Below are 20848 nucleotides of genomic sequence, written 5' to 3'. Positions count from 1 at the left end.
AAGAACAGGAGTTCCTTGATTCCAGATCCCTTAAATAATAAAATTCATTCAATCTCAATTTTGAAATTTTCAGTTAACCCTCAGCCTCAGTAGCATTTTGGGGGAAGAGAGAATTCCAGATTTCCACGACCCTTTTGTGTGAAGAAGTGCTTCCTGATATCAGTTCTGAACCGCCTAGCTCTAACTTTAAAGGTTATTACCCCCTTGTTCTGGACTCTTTCTCGCCATCTACCCGATCAAATTCTGTAATCATCTTAATCACCCCTTAATCTTCTATGCTTAACGCATTTAGTAAAAATGGTGTGATGTCTCTCTTATCAGGAATTTGGCATTAAAATGCAACCACGGACTGAAGTGTGGTCAACATGAAACTACTCAAATAGAACAACTGGCTTTCTGCTCTATTTGATGCTTTACTTTTTTTGCCTCAGCCACAGAATCCGAGGTACGAAGAAAGTTCAGAAACACAGCTTCTGTGTCATGTCTGCTAACCAATTTTTACAAACAATTTTTTTTTTGCAGAAATTTTGAAGGAAGTCAAGATCATCTTTGTTGTTGGTAAGTAGCACTTACAGCATGGGCTCCCCCCCCCCCCCCCCCCACCCCACCCCTACCCCTCTATAGCTGGGGATGGCTAATTATACCTACCAACACATTGTTACTTGGTGAGATGCAGGCTGCTGAGTATAGCAGGGATATAATCGACCATTATAACGCAAAGAAAGAAAGACTTGCATTTGGATAGTGCCTTAACCTCAGGATGTCCCAAAGTTCTTCACGTTGTACGGAAATGTGGCAGCCAATTTATACATGGCAAGATCCCGCAAATACCAGTGTGATAACGACCAGATGATCTGGGATTTTTTTCAGTGACATTGGTTGAGGGTTAAATATTGGCCAGGACATAGTGAAGAACTCGCATGCTGCTCTTCAAAATAGTGGCCGTAGGATCTTTTATGTCCACCTGGGAGGGCAGACGGGGCCTTGGTTTAACGTCTCATCTGAAAGACGTTCTTCTTCAATCCATCTGACCTCAAATAAATATATTGTGAATCAATTGCAATGTAAACTATTAACTTTGATGTGAATGTGCCACCATCTCGGATAGCACAGCCTGTCATGGCTGTTGAGTAATGGGAGCCTAGCAAAGCAACTAATGATTGCTTCTACCCCAAGTACATACCTGCAATATGTAGTAGAACAGATGCCACAGTTTGTGATACTGGGATTTTGGACGCATCACTCACCGTTTATGAATGGGGCGAGAGGGTGGGGGAGGGGAGGAGGGAATACTGCCATATACATGCAAATTCTTTTCTTATGTTCCTTGGGATGAATGTGTTAATGAGCTTGTTTGTCTGCTATTTTAACTAAGATGCTTCCTCACCCACAGGGTAACACCTACAGTGAAACAACAGAGGGTTTCACATGAATGTACTGACACGTTCATTATGAATACAATACCGCATAGCTCTGGGGCACTGATAGTTATAACATTTCTATCAGTAACACAGCAGGTTCTGCTCCAGATTGTAATGAGTTCTTTATGTTGTCTGATGCAACATAAATGAGATGCGTGGAGTCCAGTTGGTTAAAGATCTTAAACGGGCTTATTGCAGCTAAACTATTATACAGTACAGAGCTAACTATTTACAGAACCTTCCTCTGGCTTGTAGTCACACGACTGTGTCCTGGTACTTAGCTCATTAGCATACTCATCTTTAAAGGGACATCACTCTTAAAGGCAATCATACAACATCCCCTTTTTACCAAAGAAAAGTCTCAAATGCTACAAGTAAAAACACATAAAATTAGATATCATCAAAATTATTTACACAAGGATGGAGATTATGAACTTTACACGTGCAGAAGCTTAAGATTTCATTTATCGTATTGGTGGTGTGTCAGAGAATTTGCGTCTCATCTGTTGCTGTTCTTTCTGAAGTTTCTCTCTCTCTGCATTCAGTTTCTGTTGCCCTGCCTTCAGCCTGCTAATATACTCTGCTACTTTTCTCAAGATGACCACTTTTGAGGCCTTGTCATTCTTGGAAAGTTCCTCATCTCAAAGAGCCAACAGACAATTCTTCAACTCATTCCTCCTCTGCCTCTTCAGGACATTGCACATCCTTCACCTCTCCTCATCCTTTGCGTCTGAAGGCCTGGGGTGGGGGGGGGGGGGGGGGGGGGGGGTGAGGGTGGTGGTCAAGGTTGAGGACTTGTTGGGGAAGGAGTACTTGGCCTTATGGAGGTACCTGTCCATTCTGGCTCGTTTTGGTGCTGGCAGTTTTCTAGAGAGCAGAAATTAAGGCATGGCATAGTCACGGTGGTGTTATGTTTCCAGATTGCATCATTTGATGCTGACCAGAGTCTGCGAGCAGGTTCCAGTCCTTGGAAATTTCCCCTTGGCAATGCTCTCCACTGCCAGCCTTTGCTTGTCAGTGGTTACAACACCAATCTCTTCCTCTGAGTCTCTGGAGCGCAAAGAAATACTGCCTGTTGACAAAGAACTTTCACCATCTGATTTTTGGATCTTCATTCTCTTAGTGTGGCGTTTCTGAGAAGAGGCTGATACTCTACAAACCAGAATCACTGAGATCCTGGAGGAACTGTGAATCAATGCGGGTACCCTTGGTCTCTTCTGCGGTAATGGGTGCCTTGGTGACTTTGTGGATCGTTATGATGTTGAGGTCCTTACATGCTGGTAGTCTTGCCGCTCCTGGTCTGCTTGTGTCTACCAGGTAGAATATTTGTGGTTTCTTTGCTGACTTGCCATAGCTGCATTGCAATGTGAGTGTGCCACTGCAAAGGATGGGTGACCCATTATTTACAGGTAACTTGGCAGTTGTCGCTGTATCATTGATTTCCAACGACTCCAGTACATATCCTTCAGGATTTGGACTGGTAAGATATTTGCACTCGCTCGGGTGTCAAACTTAATCCTGAGTGTATGTTTTCCAACTTTCTTTGGACACACGATGTTAATAGTGGTGAAAGCTTCCAGTTGTTTGACTTCATCAACACGATGCATCAGGTTCACCTGTTGAAACACCTGTTCATCTTCTTGTCTCAGATCTGTTTTGCTGGTGACTTCATGCATGAGTTTGCATTTATGCAGATCTCAGGCCTTCTCCTTGCTGCTGTTGCCCTGTTGCTGTGCCTGTCGTCTGTTTTGTCATCTGTTTACTTGTATCCCACTGTGATTTCTGGAGCTAGGTTTCTTGGATAGGTCGGCCCTGTGTCCTTTTGCACCACACACCTTGCACAAGTCTTGAAATGCAGGACAATTTTTCAGTGAGTAGGACAGACCACACTTACCACACAGCTTGCTTGCTCTTTTCGACCTGGTTACCGTGCCGATACTGTTGGCTGCACGTAGTGCTTGCAGATGCTGTTTTACAGCTACAATGGCTTTGTATTTCTGCCATCTTCTAGCAGCACATTAGTGCTGTGACCTTTCTTTCTCCCCAAGAGGTCTGTCTAAATGCTTCAATGGGTGTTGATCCAATCACCAGCTCCATTATTCGGTCTGACAGCTCAGTTTCTGAAGTCGCATTCATTGCCCTTACTGCAGCATCTACTGACAAACTGGTCTATTGATTCCTGTGGCTGTTGCCTGTAGGACATCAATTCCAGGCGGTAACTTCTAAAATTCACTCTTAATTGGAGCTGATCTTCTAGCACTTTCCATATCTCTGCAGGATCTTTCTGGTTCTCTTCAAATAAGCCAGAGGTATTGATTCTGTGTAATCCCTCATTTCCAACTACTATTAGTATTTTCACAGCTTGTTTTTCTGGTTCTATAGTTACTTGGTCTGTGAAGAATAACTGCATTCTCTGAAAAGTTTGAACTTGGATAGGATATCAATGGTCTTCCAGTTCATGCTGAGAAATTTGGTATCTATCTTCCTGCTGTTCTTCTGCTTAGAACTTGTTTTAAGGCTTGTTCTGTGACTTTGCACTGCTTCCCCTTTAAAAAATTCTCTGTTATTTAGACTAGCTGCCTGGATGGAGAAGAGCAGGTATTTTGCAGTGCTCTGTGTTTATCTTGCTTGCAACACTTAAGCTTGTCTATTTACACAGCTGTTCACTAGGCAGTTCAATAGTTTTTTGCTAGAATTTGTTTATATTCTTCATGCTCAAGTGGTTTACTGGTATTTTTATAGCTGTGGCTGCGTGAGTGAAAGTTCTTCTTCGTGCTCAGGTGATTTAAAGACTTTTTTAAACTTTGGCTTTGCAGTGATTGGAGGTTTCCCATGCTTTTTGCTATCGTGTGCCTCCTGTAATGGCGCTGACCTGGATAAGTCTGGGAAAGGAGTTGGGTTTTACCCATTTTTTTTAACATGGGGTTTTTGCAAAAAATCTATTTTTAAGCAATTCAGAGCTTTTTCTTTTTAACTGGGATTCCTCAACCGTTGGCACATGACTCACCTGATTTACTTGCAGCCTGTCATTCTGTGCTCTGTCTCTATGGCTGGAGGTAAGTTCCTGTTTTCTTTCTACTGTTTGGGCCAGTATTTCTGTGGAACCTTCTCTCTTTTGGCTGCAGGAAGGGTAATTTTTACAGCTGTTTCACCTGTGGTCTTCAATCTTAGACTTTGGCTTCTCACCCCAGCTGCCACCATATAATGAGTTCTTTGTGTTGTCTGATGCAACATAGATGAGATGTGTGGATTCAAGTTGGTTGAAGATCTCAACCAGGTTTGTTACAGCTAAACTATTATACAGTACAGAGCTAACTATTTACACAACCTTCCTCTAGGTGTTACAGTTGCAGAGTGGCTCAGGCTTGTAGTCACATGACTGCATCCTGGTACTTAGCTCATTAGCATATAAAGATCTTAAAGGGGCGTCATTCTTAAAGGCAATCGTACAACACAGACTACATGAGTGGGAACATGGCAAACAGTGAATATCCGTCATTTTATCATTTTGTGTCCGAGTTTACATTGTTCGGCTTGGCCATTCATGTAACGAATGTTGACCCTGCAGACATTTGTATAACAGCCTTGTTGAATAAGAACACTCAAGAAGCTCGACACCATCCAGGGCAAAGCAGCCCACTTGATTGGCATCCCATCCACGAATTTCAACATTCACTCACTTCACCACCCATTAGATTAGATTAGATTAGAGATACAGCACTGAAACAGGCCCTTCGGCCCACCGAGTCTGTGCCGAACATCAACCACCCATTTAGACTAATCCTACACTAATCCCACATTCCCACCAAACATCCCCACCTGTCCCTATATTTCCCTACCACCTACCTATACTAGTGACAATTTTATAATGGCCAATTTACCTATCAACCTGCAAGTCTTTTGTCTTGTGGGAGGAAACCGGAGCACCCGGAGAAAACCCACGCAGACACAGGGAGAACTTGCAAACTCCACACAGGCAGTACCCGGAATCGAACCCGGGTCCCTGGAGCTGTGAGGCTGCGGTGCTAACCACTGCGCCACTGTGCCGCCCACCATGCACAGTGGCAGCAGTGTGTACCATATACAAGACTCACCAAGGCTCCTTCAACAGCACCTTCCAAACCTGTGACCTCTACCACCTAGAAGAACAAGGGCAGTAGACGCATGGGAAAACCACTACCTGCAAGTTCCACTCAAGGTCACTCACCATCCTGACTTGGAACTATATCACCATTCCTTCACTGTCACTGGGTCAAAATCCTGGAACACCCTCCCTAACAGCATTGTGGGTGGACCTACACCAGATGGACTGCAGCGGTTCAAGAAGGCAGCTCACCACCACCTTCTCAAAGGCAATCAGGGATGGGCAATAAATACTGGCATTGCCAGTGATGCAGTGATGTTCACATCCCATGATTGAATTTTTTTTTTTACCTATTCATATATTGTATGCCAAAATGTTATTTTAAGGTGGTCCAGGCTCAGGGAAAGGAACTCAGTGTGAGAGGATAGCAGCAGAGTTTGGCTTCACCCAACTACCCGCAGAAGATTTTCGACGTAGCACAATGGCAGTTGGGCCAGAAAGGAGAAAAGAGACAGAAGAAACCATGGAGCATGGGGTGCCAACGGTGAGTAAAATCAAGCTTTCCCGAAACAAAAACAACTTATATTTATATAGCACCTTTAAGGTAATAAAACGTCCCAAAGTGCTTCATTATAAAACAAAATATGACACCGAGCCACTAAAGGAGTATTAGGTCAGATGACCAAAAGCTTGGTCAAAGAGGTCAGTTTTGAGGAGCGTCTTAAAGGAGGAAAATGAGGTGGAGAGGCGAAGAGGTATAGGGAGGGTATTCCAGAGCTTGGAGCCTTGGCAACTGAAGGCACGGCCACCAGTGGTGGAGTGATTAAAATCGGAGATACTCAAGAGGCCACAATTAGAGGAGCACAGGTATCTTGGAGGGTTGTGGGGCTGAAGGAGATTACAGAGATAGGGAGGGGCAAGACCATGGAGGGAGTTGAAAACACAGATGAGAAATCAAGACATTGCTTGACCAGGAGCCAATGTAAGTCAGCGAGCACGGGGGTGATAGGGGAACGGGACTTGGTGCCAGTTAAGACAGAGGCAGTAGAGTTTTGGCTGACCTCAAGTTTATGGAGGGTAGAATGTGGGAGACCAGCCAGGAGTGCGTTGGAATAGTCAAGTTTAGAGGTAACACAGGCATGAATGAGGGTTTCAGCAGCAGATGGGTGAAGTCAAGCAATGTTACGAAGGTGGAAATAGGTGGTCTTAGTGATGGCACGAATATGAAGTTAGAAGTTCATCTCAGGGTAGAAAATTACACCAAGGTTGCAAACAGACTGCCTTAATCTCACAATGTTGACAGGGAGAGGGATGGAGTCAGTAGCTAGGGAATGGAGTTTGAAGTAGGAACCAAAAACAATGGTTTCTGTCTTCCTACTATTTTATTGGAGGAAATTTCTACTCATCCAGCACGGGATGTCGGGTAAGCAGTCTGATAATTTAACAACAATGGAGGAGTCAAGAAGTGGTGGTGAGGTGGAGCTGTCGCCAGCATACGTGTGAAAACTAACGCTGTGCTTTCAATAGATGTCACTGAGGGGCAGTATGTAGATGAGAAATAGGAGAAAGCCAATGACAGATCTTTGGGGGACACCAGAGGTAACGGTGTGGGAGCTGGAAGAGAAGCCATTGCAAGTGATTTTCTGGCTATAATTAGATAGATAAGAAACCAGGTGAGAGCAGTCCCACCCAGCTCAGGGTATTCACATTATAGCATTAGCGTGCTTGCTTTATACTGACACTGCCTGAGTCTAGTTTGAGAGTCATAGAGTCATAGAGTTATACAGCACAGAAACAGGCCCTTTGGCCCATCGTGTCTGTGCCAGCCATCAAGCACCTAACTATTTGCCACTGCTCCACCCATCTTACCAGCCCATCTATATCGTCCTGTAATCCAAGGCTTTCCTCCTCACTATTTATGCCACCACCAATTTTCGTGTCATCTGCGAACTTACTATTCATACCTCCTATATTCACATCTAAATCAGTAATGTACACTACAAACAGCAAGGGTCCCAGCACCGATCCTTGCGGTACACCACTGGTCACAGGCTTCCACTCGCAAAAACAACCCTCGACCATCACCCTCTGCTTCCTGCCACTAAGCCAATTTAGGATCCAATTTGCCAAATTGCCCTGGATCCCATGGGCTCTTACCTTCTTAACCAATCTCCCATGCGGGACCTTATCAAAAGCCTTACTGAAGTCCACATAGACTACACCAACTGCTTTATCCTCATCTACACATCTAGTCACCTTCTCGAAAAATTCAATCAAATTTGTTAGACATGATCTCCCCCTGACAAAGCCATGCTGACTATCCCTGATTAATCCCTGCCTCTCCAAGTGGATATTAATCCCGTCCCTCAGAATTTTTTCCAATAGTTTCCCTACCACTGTTGTTAGACTCACCAGCCTGCAATTACCTGGTTTATCCCTGCTCCCCTTCTTGAATAATGGTACCACATTCACTGTCCTCCAGTCCTCTGGTATCTCTCCTGTGGCCAGAGAGGATTTGAAAATTTGTGTCAGAGCCCCTGCTATCTCCTCCCTTGCCTCACATAACAGCCTGGGATACATCTCATCTGGGCCTGGGGATTTATCCACTTTTAAGTCCGCTAAATCAGCTAATACTTCCTCCCTTTCAATGCTAATATGTTCAAATATATCACAATCCCCCTCCCTGATCTCTACACCTACCCAACCTGATATCAGGATGAAGTGAAATGGGACTCCCGAGAAGAGACTGCCTCGCTAATATTGAGGATGGGAAGGGACGACACTGGAAAGACATTGAAGGAGAATGCTGTGGTCAACCCCTGAGTCAGAGGCTGCAGACAGGTTGAGAAGGATGAGGAGGGAACGTTTACCATTGTCGCAATCACATAGGATGTCATTTGTGACTTTGATAAGAGCTGTTTCGGTTCTATGCCAGGGGCGGAAACCTGATTGGAGGGATTCAGATATGGAGAACCACATATTACAAAACCAGAACTGAAGCCTAAACATTTTGAAGTAGAATGGATGAAGAATATGCAATGAGTTCTCCTGACCATGGGAGGGGGTGTGCTCAGGAGCCTTGATGACCCATAAGTATGGGTCAGAGCCTGAGTGTCAGGAGGCTGGAGTGCAGACTGCAATGCCATATGTGAAAGAGAAGCTGCAAGTGGAGATGGAGGGAGGCATTGTCCTCATGGCATCATTCTTCATCTTGCAGGCTAAAAGGGAGCTGAACACTTTTAAGAACAAGAGGGCACACCTGGGCGGTGAGGTGACCCAGCTCGCAGTGCTGATGCGTTTTGAGGAGCTGGCCCTTGATGTGGCCAGAGCATCCACAGGGACACTAGGGTGGAGAAGCAGGAATCTCCTACAGACAGAGCAGGCAGTGGCGTATTGGTAATGTCACTGGACTAATAATCCCAAGCATCTGGGGACATGGGTTCGAATCCCACCACAGCAGATGGTGGAATTTGAATTCAATTAATAAATCTGGAATTAAAAATCTAATCTGATGATGACCATGAATTCCTTGTCGATTGTTGTAAAAACCCATCTGGTTCACTAATGTCCTTATCTGGTCTGGCCTACATGTGACTCCAGACCCACAGCGATGTAGTTAACTCTTAAATGGCCTAGCAAGCCACTCAGTTCAAGGGCAATTTGGGATGGGCAATAAATGCTGGCCTAGCCAGAGATACCCACATCCCACAAATGAAAAAAAAAAGACTGCAAATCCCAGAGGAGCCAGTGGAGGAAGACACTTCAGAGCCTGCACTGTCAAATCCTTCTAGAACACTCTCCACCAGCGCAGATACTTGCACCTCGGTGGGTCCTCGCATGGTATTAGCGCACATAACATCAGTTGGGGGAGGCAGAGCTGGTTGTGGACGGTCCCCCTCGGAGGATAGAGGACAGGTGCAGCCCTGCTCAGCAGACATGCAGTGCCTTAGGAATCATGAAACAGGCTGTTCGACCTGGAGAACCAGGGTCAGATGTGTGCCCACATGTCGGAGTTGCCTGAGGCGTGTGGAGTATTGGGACAAAAATGGAGGAATCCATTCATCTTATGTGCTCTACAATGTCTCAGTGCTTTGAGAACATGAGCTCCCCCATGGAGAGCCAAATGTGGCATCACTCAGAGCAGATGCAGGAGCTGTGCACTGACGTCCACAGGATGCATGTCTCATTCAGTGGCACTGATGGCATGAAAGAGCAATGGAGAGGATGCCAGCTGCACCCTAGCTGGTGGTCCCCTCCAGTGGTCAAGGGTGCCATGAAAGGGTTGAGGAGGCAACTGATGGTGATGAGGGGGCCACCCCTCACAGGGTTCCAACATGGTCCCTCTGATCTACCAACCATCTGTAGAGGCATGCCCTGTGATAGAGGCTGGTCCCGCAGCTTTGGCAGCACAGTAGCCTTTGAAGGTGGTTCCCCTTGGCAACTCCATGCCGAGGATGACCACCATGGGCATCGCAGTCCTGGACAGGCACTAGTGAGCAGTCTGCCTCCACCTCATCCTCAGTCATGGGGAGGCACTCATAGGAGTAGCTGTCAGGTGAGGCCAGTGTGTCTGTAATGTCATTTTGTGGGTCACTTGGGTGAACTGTTACATGATAAAGAGGTGGGAGATTGTTGTGCTCAGGCTGACTTGTGTGCTTCAATTTCATGTTGGTGAAACGAGAGAGAATGGGAAGTGATAGTTGGCAGAGTGATGGAATGTGATTTTGAGAGGTGTGCTTGGTGGAGACTCCAGAGCAATCCCGTCCCTTTGGCCCTGTTACCTCGGGGTCTGCTCTTGTTCCACCAGATGCTGCTCCTTATCGCTGGTCGGAGAAAACCTAGAGAAGCCTGATCCCATTTCCCCTTACATCCTTCTTTCACTGGCATTGGACTATGGCCACTGCCCCTGCCCCAACCCCCCAAAAGCCCTTGTGAAGAATTGCAAAGATATGGAGGATGATACTTAGCACTAAGCACAACTTAGTGATTGAGGGTCATCTCTCAGCCTTCCCTGTTCAATGCTGCCTCCTGCCTCTGTCCCGCCGCTCCAGCTCACTCCCCACTGTGGCACCACCTCCACCTTCCTGTCGTGGTTCCAACGAGGACTTGACCTCACCCCTCGGAAGGAAAATCCCAGTGTGGCCCTTAAGCTGACAAACTCCTTAAGGGCTTTAAGTGGTTATTTAATCAGCATGGGCAGGTTGCCTTTTCCATATTCCGTGAAAATCTGAGCATGCCGGTTTCATGTCAGGGAAGTGGCATGCCAACCCAAGGGGTGAGTTTAGGTGACTGCCTGACCCTCTTCCCATCCTCAATGATGAATTAAAATCCCGCACTTAGTATTTGTGTGAAGCTGAGATAATTAAACTTGTGTGTAAATTGGGTGAAAAGTATATTAGTGAGGCACTCTCTTCCGGGGAGTCCCATTTCGCTTGTTCCTGATATCGGGTTGGGCTCTCAAACTGGATTCAGGCAGTGTCAGTAATGCTATAGTGTGAATACTCTCCTGGTCTTTGAAAAGGTTGTGCTGCATTACAACACATGTAAGTTGCAATGGCTTTCTGATCTAAACTACTTACTCAATCCCAATGGTCCAGCGGGTCAATGTAACGTTTGGTGTATGCTGAGATCAGAAGGATCCAGATATGGTTCCTGACCTGTGCTGCACCGTTGAAACACTGGAACAGGAATAGGCCATTCCACCCCTCAAGCCTGTTCCGATGTTTAATTAGACCCTGGCTGCTCTATCATCTACCTACCTTGGTTCTATATCCCACAGTGCCTTTACCTAACAAAAGTAGTTCCTGACATCACCCGTGAACAGCCTAGGTCCAATTTTAAGGTTATGTCCCCTTATGCACCCACCAGCGCCCCCCCCCCCCCACCAGAAGAAATAGTTTCTCTTTCTTTACCCTATCAAATCCTTTAATGGCCTGTTATGACCGCGGTGGGAGCAACGCACTGTCAATTCAGTCCCGTCACTTCACAGGTCGTGGTATATTATTTAGCTTTCACACCCAATCAGAAAACAGCCAAATCAAACACTCCAGTAACACCCGGAATGAACAGACCAAGCCAGGTATCTTTAGACAACAACAAATTAACTATTTATTAAAAAACTAAATTTTAAACACTACTAAGATAACTCCAATCCTAAAGACCTTATAACGTCTTATCTTAATCTAATTCCTCCCATTCACACACATACACTCAAAAATAACAGTAGTTAACCGATTTTTAAAAGCTGTCTCTTCAGAATAAATAAACTAACGTCTTTGTGGATTTCGTTCCTGGTGGATGAGGTCGTCTAATGTGAAAATAATCAACTACTACTCGAAGTCTTCACATGGATTTGATGAAAATAGTCCTTCAGTAGATAGGCATTCAATTCTTCGGCTGCAGTAGGCATTAAACAGTTCTTTGAATGATGAGCACAGCAATACAAATGGTATCTTGAAAAAGGCTTTTCCTCTTTACTCAGGGAATTAACTTGGCTTGTAGCTCCTTATAGAATTTTTGCTGAGAGGAAATAGACAGCTTTCTTCTCTTCAGTACGCTTCGCTGGAAAGTCTTTCAAAACTAACCTGTTTCAGCCCGTTTCTGCCTGGTTTACACACAGTTAAATGGAAACATTGCATCATATGACCTCTCTCTCCTGCAGTTGCCCAGGGTAACAAAAATGCAGCTGTGGCACACTGTGTCTCTGGAACTTTCTCTCCCTTAGAGGTGCACTGTTTTTAATAAAGTCTTAAAGGCACACACCCTGTTTTTAATCTGAGGAGAAAAAATGATTACAAGTCTGTGACATGCCTTAGACAACTCATTGAGATCACCCCTTAATTTTCTATACTTAAGGGCACATAAGCCTAGTGTTTGTACACATACCCTGGGAGTGTATATGCACTATTCATTGAAAGTGGCAGGGCAGGTGGAGAAAGTATTTAAAAAGGCAAACAGGATCCTGAGCTTTATGAATAGAGGCATGGAGTACAAAAGCAAGGAAGTTATGGTGAACTTTTATAAAACACTGGTTCAACCTCAACTGGAGTATTGTGTTCAATTCTGGGCACCGCACTTTAGGAAGGATGCGAAGGCTTTAGAGAGGGTGCGGAAAACATTTACGAGGATGATTCCAGGGATGAGGGACTTCAATTACATGGATAGATTGGAGAAGCTGGGGGTGTTCTCCTTAGATAAGAGAAAGAGGTAGAGAGAAAATGGGCAACGACAGGCCAGTTAGGCTGACATCAGTAGTCAGGAAAATACTGGCATCTATTATTATGAAAGTCATAACCATGCACTTAGACGATCATAGTATGATCAGACAAAGTCAACATGGTTTTACAAAAGGGAAATTGTGTTTGACAAATTTATTAGTTTTTTTGAAGATGTAACTAATAGGGTGGATAAAGAGGAACCTGTAGATGTGGTATACTTGGATTTCCAAAAGACATTCAATAAAGTGCCACACAAAAGGCTAATACATGAGATAAAGGTGCACAAAGATGGGGGTAATACATTAGCATGCATAGAGGATTATTAGATAATGGACAGGAAGCAGTAGGGATAAACAGGGCATTTTCAAGTTGGCACGCTGTATCTAGTGGAGTACTGCAAGAATCAGTGCTGGTGCCTCAGCTATTTGCAATCTATATTAATGACTTAAGACGAAGAGACCAAGAGTAATTATCTAAGTTTGCTGATGATACAAAGTTAAGTGGGAATTTAAACTATGAGGAGGACACCAAGGGGCTTCAAAGAGACATAGACTGGTTAAGTGAGTGGGCAATAAGGAGGCAGATGGAGTATAATGTGGGAAAGTGTGAGGTTATTCAATTTGGTAGTAAGAATAGAAAAGCAGAATATTTTTTAAAAGACATGAAACTTCTGAATGTTTATGTTCAGAGTGACTTGGGTGTACTCGTACAAGGAACACAGAAAACTAGCATGCCGGTACAGCAAACAATTAGGAAGGCAACTGGCATGTTGGCCACTATTGCAAGGGGATTGGAGTACAAGAATAAAGTCTTGCTACGATTGTACAGAGCTTTGGTGATACCACACCTGGAATACTGTGTGCAGTTTTGGTCTCCATATTTAAGGAAGGATATACTTGCATTGGAGGTGTTACAGCGAAGGTTCACTAAATTGGTCCTCGAGATGAGCGGGTTGTCCTATGATGAGAGGCTGAGCAAATTGGTCCTGTATTCTCTGGAGTTTAGAAGAATGAGAGGCGATCTCATTGAAACATACAAGATTCCGAAGGGGTCTGACAGGGTAGAAACAGAGTTTTTTTCTCCTGGCTGGGGAATCTAGAACATGGGGGCGTAGTCTCAGGATAAGGGTCGATCAATTAGGACTGAGATGAGGTGATATTTCTTCACTCAGGATTGTGAATCTTTGGAATTCTGTATCCCAGAGGGTTATGGATGCTCTATCATTGAGTTTATTTAAGACAGATTTTTGGTCTCTCAGGGAATCAAGGGATATGGGAAGCAGGCGGGAAAGTGGAGTTGAGGCAGAAGATCAGCCATGATCATATTGAATGGCTGGGCAAGCTCAACGGGCCGTATGGTCTACTCCTGCTCCCCTCCATCTTGTGTTCTTAACATGAAGAGGCTTGGCTGTGATGTACACCATGACCAAATGGCCTGCTGATACTGTACAAACACTTGTATGGTGAGTTGGCAACTCCCATAGAACTGGAATTCAGCAAGAGTCAGAATCTTCAAGAGCGGAGGACAAAATAATGGGGGGGGGGGGGGGGGATTACTTTACAAGCAGAATTCCTGTGAAGTTAGTCATTTGATTATACCACTGACCTTTTACCTCTACTTTGTTTTGTTCCGGAGATACTGAAAGATTCCATGAACTCGAACATGGACATCAAAGGGATTTTAATTGATGACTATCCTTGGGAAGTGAAGCAGGCAGAAGAATTTGAGAAGAAGGTGAGTAGGCATAACTGTCCATTCCCACCAAATGGGAACGGGGTGGTGGGGGGGGGGGGGGGGGGGAACAGGGGGTGGGGTGGGGGAGGTTACACTGGACATTGGGGAATCATTCAAAATCGTGATGTAGCATTGTTGTCGGCACGACATGTAGCAACATGTGACTGCCCTTCGCAGAGTATTCCTCTTGCTGGTATTCCTACCAGAAAGTCTCATGATGTTTTATTATTCGTTCTTGGAATGCACGTAACACTCGCAAAGACACAATCACCTATCCCAAGTCTCCATGAGGGCATTAAAAGACAATAATGTAGAGTGGGACTCCAGTAGTTCAGGTTCTCTCCCCTGAAGATTAGTGAACTTGTTGAGTTTTTAGATGGCAATCCAGCAGTTTTCATGGTACTTTTACTGGTGCCAGCCCGTAAGTTACGAGATTCATTGAATTCAATTTCACAACTGGCCATGACAGGCTTTGAACTCACAGCATCCAGTACCCTTAACCACTACACAAGCATACCCGGTAACAGCACATGTTGCATGCAGCACCCAGAGAAATTCTTCAGCCAATCTTTCTCTTTGGTAAGAATTATACTTTCGAAGTGTAACGGGAAAAATAATGGCAATGAATGAATAAAAAGGTGCTCGCTGTGACTCAGCAGGTCGCACTGTTGTCTGTGTCAGAAAGCCGTGAGTGTGAGTCCCGCTCCAGAGACTTGAGCGCATAATTTAGGCTGCTATCTCTTGCAGTACTGATGGAGTGCTGCACTATCAAGAGGTTCTGTCTTTCAGCTGAGACATGAAACCAAAGTCCTGCCTACCCTCTCAGATGAATGTAAAAGATCCCACAGTACTATTTTAAAAGGGGAGGTAATGGCAATGTCACTGGAATAGTAATCCAGTGCCCAGCCTAATGCTCTGGGGGCATGGCTTCAAATCCCACCACAGCAGATGGTGGAATTTGAATTCATTCAATAAATCTGGAATGAATAGCTATTCTAATGGTGACTATGAAACCATTGTCGATTGTTGTAAAAACCCATCTGGTTCACTAATGCCCTTTGGGGAAGGAAATCTGCCATCCTTACTTGGTCTGGCCTACATGCGACTCCAGATCCACAGCAATGTGGTTGACTCTTAAATGGCCGAACAAGCCACTCAGTTCAAGGGCAATTCAGGATGGGCAACAAATGCTGGCATAGCCAGCGACACCCACATCCCACAAAACGAATAAAAACAAACAGAAGAATTCTCCCTGGTGTCCTGGCCAATACTTATCCCTCAACCTACATCACTAAAATGGCTTATCTTGTCATGATCTCATCACCATATTTGGGAAGGGCACTGCATGCAAATTGGCTGCCGTGTTTCCTACATTACAACAGTGACTACACTTCATAGGCTATAGAGCAATTTGGGATGTTGGGTGATCATGTATAAATGCAAGTCTTTTGTTCATTCTTCTTGAAATGAATTTTCCATTCTTTCTTTTCCCTCAGATAGCTCGGCCCAGCCTCGTGCTTTTCATGAGCTGCTCCACGGACACAATGAAACAGAGGCTTCTCAAACCTACTCAAACAAGTGACCAGATCAATGACAACACCGAGCGCATCGCCAGAAGGATTGAGGCCTACCTCTCGGAGGCTCAGCCAGTTATTGAAAAGTACCAAACGGAAAACCTTTTACGTAAGGTACACTTCGTAAGAGTTGCTTTTCTTTTACATATCTACTTCTACAACTACAGGACGTCACAAAGCCAATTAAGTACTTTTTCAAAGTAAAGCCAGTGGGTGTGTCAGCGAAGTGGCACCCAATTTCCACACAGAAAGATCCCACAAACAGCAGTGTGATAATGACCAGATAACCTGTTTTTAGGTGTCTGAGAGAGTTTTTTTTTTGCTGCCTTAAATTGTAGCCTAAACTCTTGTTTGCATGGGAAAACAGAGCAGGCAAAATGTAAGTGGCTAGTCTTTAACCTCACCATAACCATGCTTTTTCCTTCTTGTGCTCTTGAATCCACACAGGGTACAATGAAGGGGGAATTACCACACCCACACTGAAAGACTTGCATTTAGATAGTGCCTTTGGTGACGTCTGGACATCCTGAAGTACTTTACAACCAATTAAATATTTCTGAAGTTTGGTCGCTGTTGTATTGCAAGAAATATGGCAGCCGATTTGCACACAGAAACTGCACTGTGACAATAACCAGTTAATACGTTTAAGTGATGGTGGTTGAGGTATAAATGTTGGCCAGAACACTGGGAAGAACTCCCGTGCTTTTCTCTGAAATACTGCCATGGGATCTTTTACGAGGGAAAACAGGGCCTTGGTTTAACATCGCATCTGAAAGACGGCATCTGTAACAGTGCAAAACATGCGGGGGATTATTGTTTGAAAGAAATGTATGAAAAGGGATAATACGTCACCAGTCAGAATAATCATGTCGTGTTCTACCTTTTATTTAATCAGATGATGCCTTCAGAAGATTAGGGAAAAGGACTGAGCTAAACTATTAAATTAAGAAATTCAGGGCCTCCCGACCAATATAAAAGAAAGATTTGCATTTATAAAGCACTTTTCAAGACCGCCGGATGTCACAAAGCGTTTTCCAGCCAATGAAGTATTTTTGAAGTGCAGTCACTGTTGTAATACAGGAAACACAACAGTCAATTTGCACACAACAAACTCCCACAAACAGCAATGTGATAATGTTTTTGTGATAAAAAAAAACAAGAACTGCTGGAAATACTCAGCAGGTCTGGCAGCATCTGTGGAAGGAGAAGCAGAATCAACGTTTCAGGTCAGTGACCCTTCTTCCGTTCTGAAGAAGGGTCACTGACCTGAAACGCTGACTCTGCTTCTCCCTCCACAGATGCTGCCAGACTTGCTGAGTATTTCCAGCATTTCTTGTTTTTGTTTCAGATTTCCAGCATCTGCAGTATTTTGCTTTTATTTTAATTTTTTGTGATGTTGATTGAGGGATAAATATTGGCCCGGACACAGGGGAGAACGACTCATCTTTGAAATAATGCCATTGGATCTTTTACATCCACCAGAGTAGGCAGATGGGGCCTGTATTTACTGTCTCATCCAAAAGATATCATCTCCAACAGTGCTTCACACCCTTAGTACTGCACTGAAGCGTCAGCCTTGATTTTTGCGCAGGAGTTGGACTTGAACCCAGAACCTTGTGACGCAGAGGCAAGAGCACTACATTGAGGCACAGTTGACACCTAACATGAACAATGCTACACTGTTCAGACAATTGCACCTGGAATAATGCAGGACTTCCTCAGTACTGCATTGAAGCATCAACCTGAATTTTGTGACTAAGTCTGTGGTGTGGGCTTGAACCTATCGACCCAGAGAGGGGTCTGACCACTGAGGATGAGGTTCTGTTACAAGATGGCACGTAATTGGGGGGGTGGTGTTGTTGTTGGTGTTAATTTTAATTGAGGGAGACGGGAAAGCATGGGCGCTATTGAAGTAGCTGTCCATTATGGACCAGGTCCAATTTTCATTCCAGCAAAGCCAATAGAAGGGAAAATTAAGCAGGCCGTATAATGGCAGCCAATTCAATACCACTCATTTTATGCTATCTTGCACAAGTCCCATGATGCCCCCCCCAGCACCCACCCCGACCCCCCCACCCCCACTCAAAGTTACTGCAGGCAACTTTCCCTAAACTCATGGTGAAATACAACTAGTGTCTTTTCTGAGATAGCAATAAGTTGGCAGTAACAACTACCTGTATTGTTATCAATTATAGTTCCATTCTCTTTACCTCTGTGGGTGAAAAGTGAACAAACAACCAGGGTTTCCATGCTCAGTTGCTGTCCACTGACTTGTACAGGAAAATGAGCACGTACAGATATAAAATTTGAATTTTATGTCTTTGAATCATACAAACTGTAACTCCTTCTGTTTTAACAGATAAATGCAGAAGAAACACCTGACAAAGTCTTTCATCAGATCTGCGAAGCCATCAATTCTATTCAAGACAGCAGCAAAAGCAACAAGGCTTTGGATGAATTCCTGTGTAGAAAGAAATGAATTTCCAGGTCACCTGAGTATAGAGTGTTAGAATCACTGAATATTACAGCACAGGAAGAGGCCATTCAGCCCATTGGGTCTATGCTGGCTCTCTGAAAAAGTCATCTACTTATAATAACTTACATTTACACAACACTTTTAATGTAGAAAAATGCCCCAAGTCACTTCTGAGGGGGGAAATCAGGCTAAAGTGGATGCTGAGAATATTAGGAAGGGTAATTCAAAGCTTGATCAAAGAATACTCCACATTCACTGTACGATGTTAAAAAAGAAAATTTGGAAAAAAAGTTTTTTGTGGCTGTGAATTTATTAAATGCTATTTTAAAATCGTTGTCTTACTGTTTCAATTGATAATGGTGACCATTAGAAGGCACAAGGGGTTATACATTCCCCCTTTTACTGGTCTCTATTTGATTCTATCTTCTACCCTTCTGCATAAAGCTTTTGTCGAGAGTGATAATTTAAGTCCGCAATAAAATATCTATCTGTCTGTATCCCAAGACTGCGTCTAAAGTCTATGAATGTTGACTGATAGGGGACAAACCCTTGGGTCCATCCAGCCTGTCCCATGTAATTGTGATACCTTGTTCAGCACAATATACACACTCCGCCCCTACCCAAAATCCATGAGAGCTCCTAGTAGGCCAAAAGATAATTAAAAATCATGACTAATTAGAAAACTGAAACTAGTCGAGAAACCACTCAGCCCAATTAATGTTAAAACTCTTAAGGCAACTCAAATGCAGGAGTGTGCAACATTTTAATCCTCACAAGTAAGAAGACCTTGCATTTATATAGCACCTTGGACTCGAGGATGGTATGTTGCCTCCCCAGTGCCAGGGTCAAGGATGCCTCTGAACGGACAGGGGGCATTCTGAAAGGGGAGGGTGAACAGCCAGAGGTTGTGGTGCACATCGGTACCAATGATATAGGCAGGAAGAGTGATGAGGTCCTGCAGGGGGAGTTTAGGGAGTTTTTTTAGAATTAGAATTAGAACATTACAGCGCAGGACAGGCCCTTCGGCCCTCGATGTTGCGCCGACCTGTGAAACCATCTGACCTACACTATTCCATTTTCATCCATATGTCTATCCAATGACCACTTAAATGCCCTTAAAGTTGGCGAGTCTACTACTGTTGCAGGCAGGGTGTTCCACGCCCCTACTACTCTCTGAGTAAAGAAACTACCTCTAACATCTGTCCTATATCTATCACCCCTCAACTGAAAGCTATGTCCCCTCGTGTTTGCCATCACCATCCGAGGAAAAAGACTCTCACTATCCACCCTATCTAACCCTCTGATTATCTTATATGTCTCTATTAAGTCACCTCTCCTCCTCCTTCTCTCCAACGAAAACAACCTCAAGTCCCTCAGCCTTTCCTCGTAAGACCTTCCCTCCATACCAGGCAACGTCCTAGCAAATCTCCTCTGCACCCTTTCCAAAGCTTCCATATCCTTCCTATAATGCGGTGACCAGAACTGCACGCAATACTCCAGGTGCGGCCGCACCAGAGTTTTGTACAGCTGCAGCATGGCCTCGTGGCTCCGAAACTCGATTCCCCTACTAATAAAAGCTAACACACCATATGCCTTCTTAACAGCCCTATTAACCTGGGCAGCAACTTTCAGGGATTTATGTACCTGGACACCAAGATCTCTCTGTTCATCTACACTACCAAGAATCTTCCCATAAGCCCAGTACTCTGCATTCCTGTTACTCCTTCCAAAGTGCATCACCTCACACTTCTCCGCATTAAACTCCATTTGCCATCTCTCAGTCCAGCTCCGCAGCCTATGTCCCTCTGTACCCTACAACATCCTTCGGCACTATCCACAACTCCACCGACCTTCGTGCCACCCTTCTACACCCTCTTCCAGGTCATTTATAAAAATGACAAACAGCAGTGGCCCTAAAACAGATCCTTGCGGTACACCACTAGTAACTAAACTCCAGGATGAACATTTGCCATCAATCACCACCCTCTGTCTTCTTTCAGCTAGCCAATTTCTGATCCAAAGCTCTAAATCACCTTCAACCCCATACTTCCGTATTTTCTGCAATAGCCTACCGTGGGGAACCTTATCAAACGCCTTACTGAAATCCATATACACCACATCCACTGCTTTACCCTCATCCACCTGTTTGGTCACCTTCTCGAAAAACTCAATAAGGTTTGTGAGGCACGACCTACCCTTCACAAAACCGTGCTGACTATCGCTAATGAACTTATTCTTTTCAAGATGATTATAAATCCTGTCTCTTATAACCCTTTCCAACATTTTACCCACAACCGAAGTAAGGCTCACAGGTCTATAATTACCAGGGCTGTCTCTACTCC

The 20848-nt window shown here is 44.5% G+C and overlaps 1 protein-coding gene across 5 annotated transcripts in view; it reads left to right on the top strand.

Annotated features, from left to right (window-relative positions):
• The window catches only part of ak5 (adenylate kinase 5), an 82862-nt gene extending 64026 nt beyond the window's left edge, over nucleotides 1–18836 (top strand). For 4 of the 5 annotated variants that reach the window (XM_068036700.1, XM_068036703.1, XM_068036702.1 and 1 more), the window contains 5 exons: nucleotides 523–558; nucleotides 5892–6049; nucleotides 14358–14456; nucleotides 15953–16144; nucleotides 18390–18836. In XM_068036700.1, coding sequence (XP_067892801.1) covers nucleotides 523–558; nucleotides 5892–6049; nucleotides 14358–14456; nucleotides 15953–16144; nucleotides 18390–18509 — 605 coding nt within the window. In that variant the 3' untranslated portion in view covers nucleotides 18510–18836. The remainder of the gene's footprint in view (nucleotides 1–522; nucleotides 559–5891; nucleotides 6050–14357; nucleotides 14457–15952; nucleotides 16145–18389) is intronic. The other variant, XM_068036701.1, reaches the window with a different exon arrangement.
• The last annotated feature ends 2012 nt before the right edge of the window (nucleotides 18837–20848 follow it).

Source organism: Heterodontus francisci, chromosome 8, assembly GCF_036365525.1.
Source record: "Heterodontus francisci isolate sHetFra1 chromosome 8, sHetFra1.hap1, whole genome shotgun sequence".
In the NCBI taxonomy this organism is placed as follows: Eukaryota; Metazoa; Chordata; class Chondrichthyes; order Heterodontiformes; family Heterodontidae; genus Heterodontus; species Heterodontus francisci.
The sequence above is the reverse complement of the archived record's forward strand: the minus strand, read 5'-3'. Positions and strand labels throughout refer to the sequence as shown.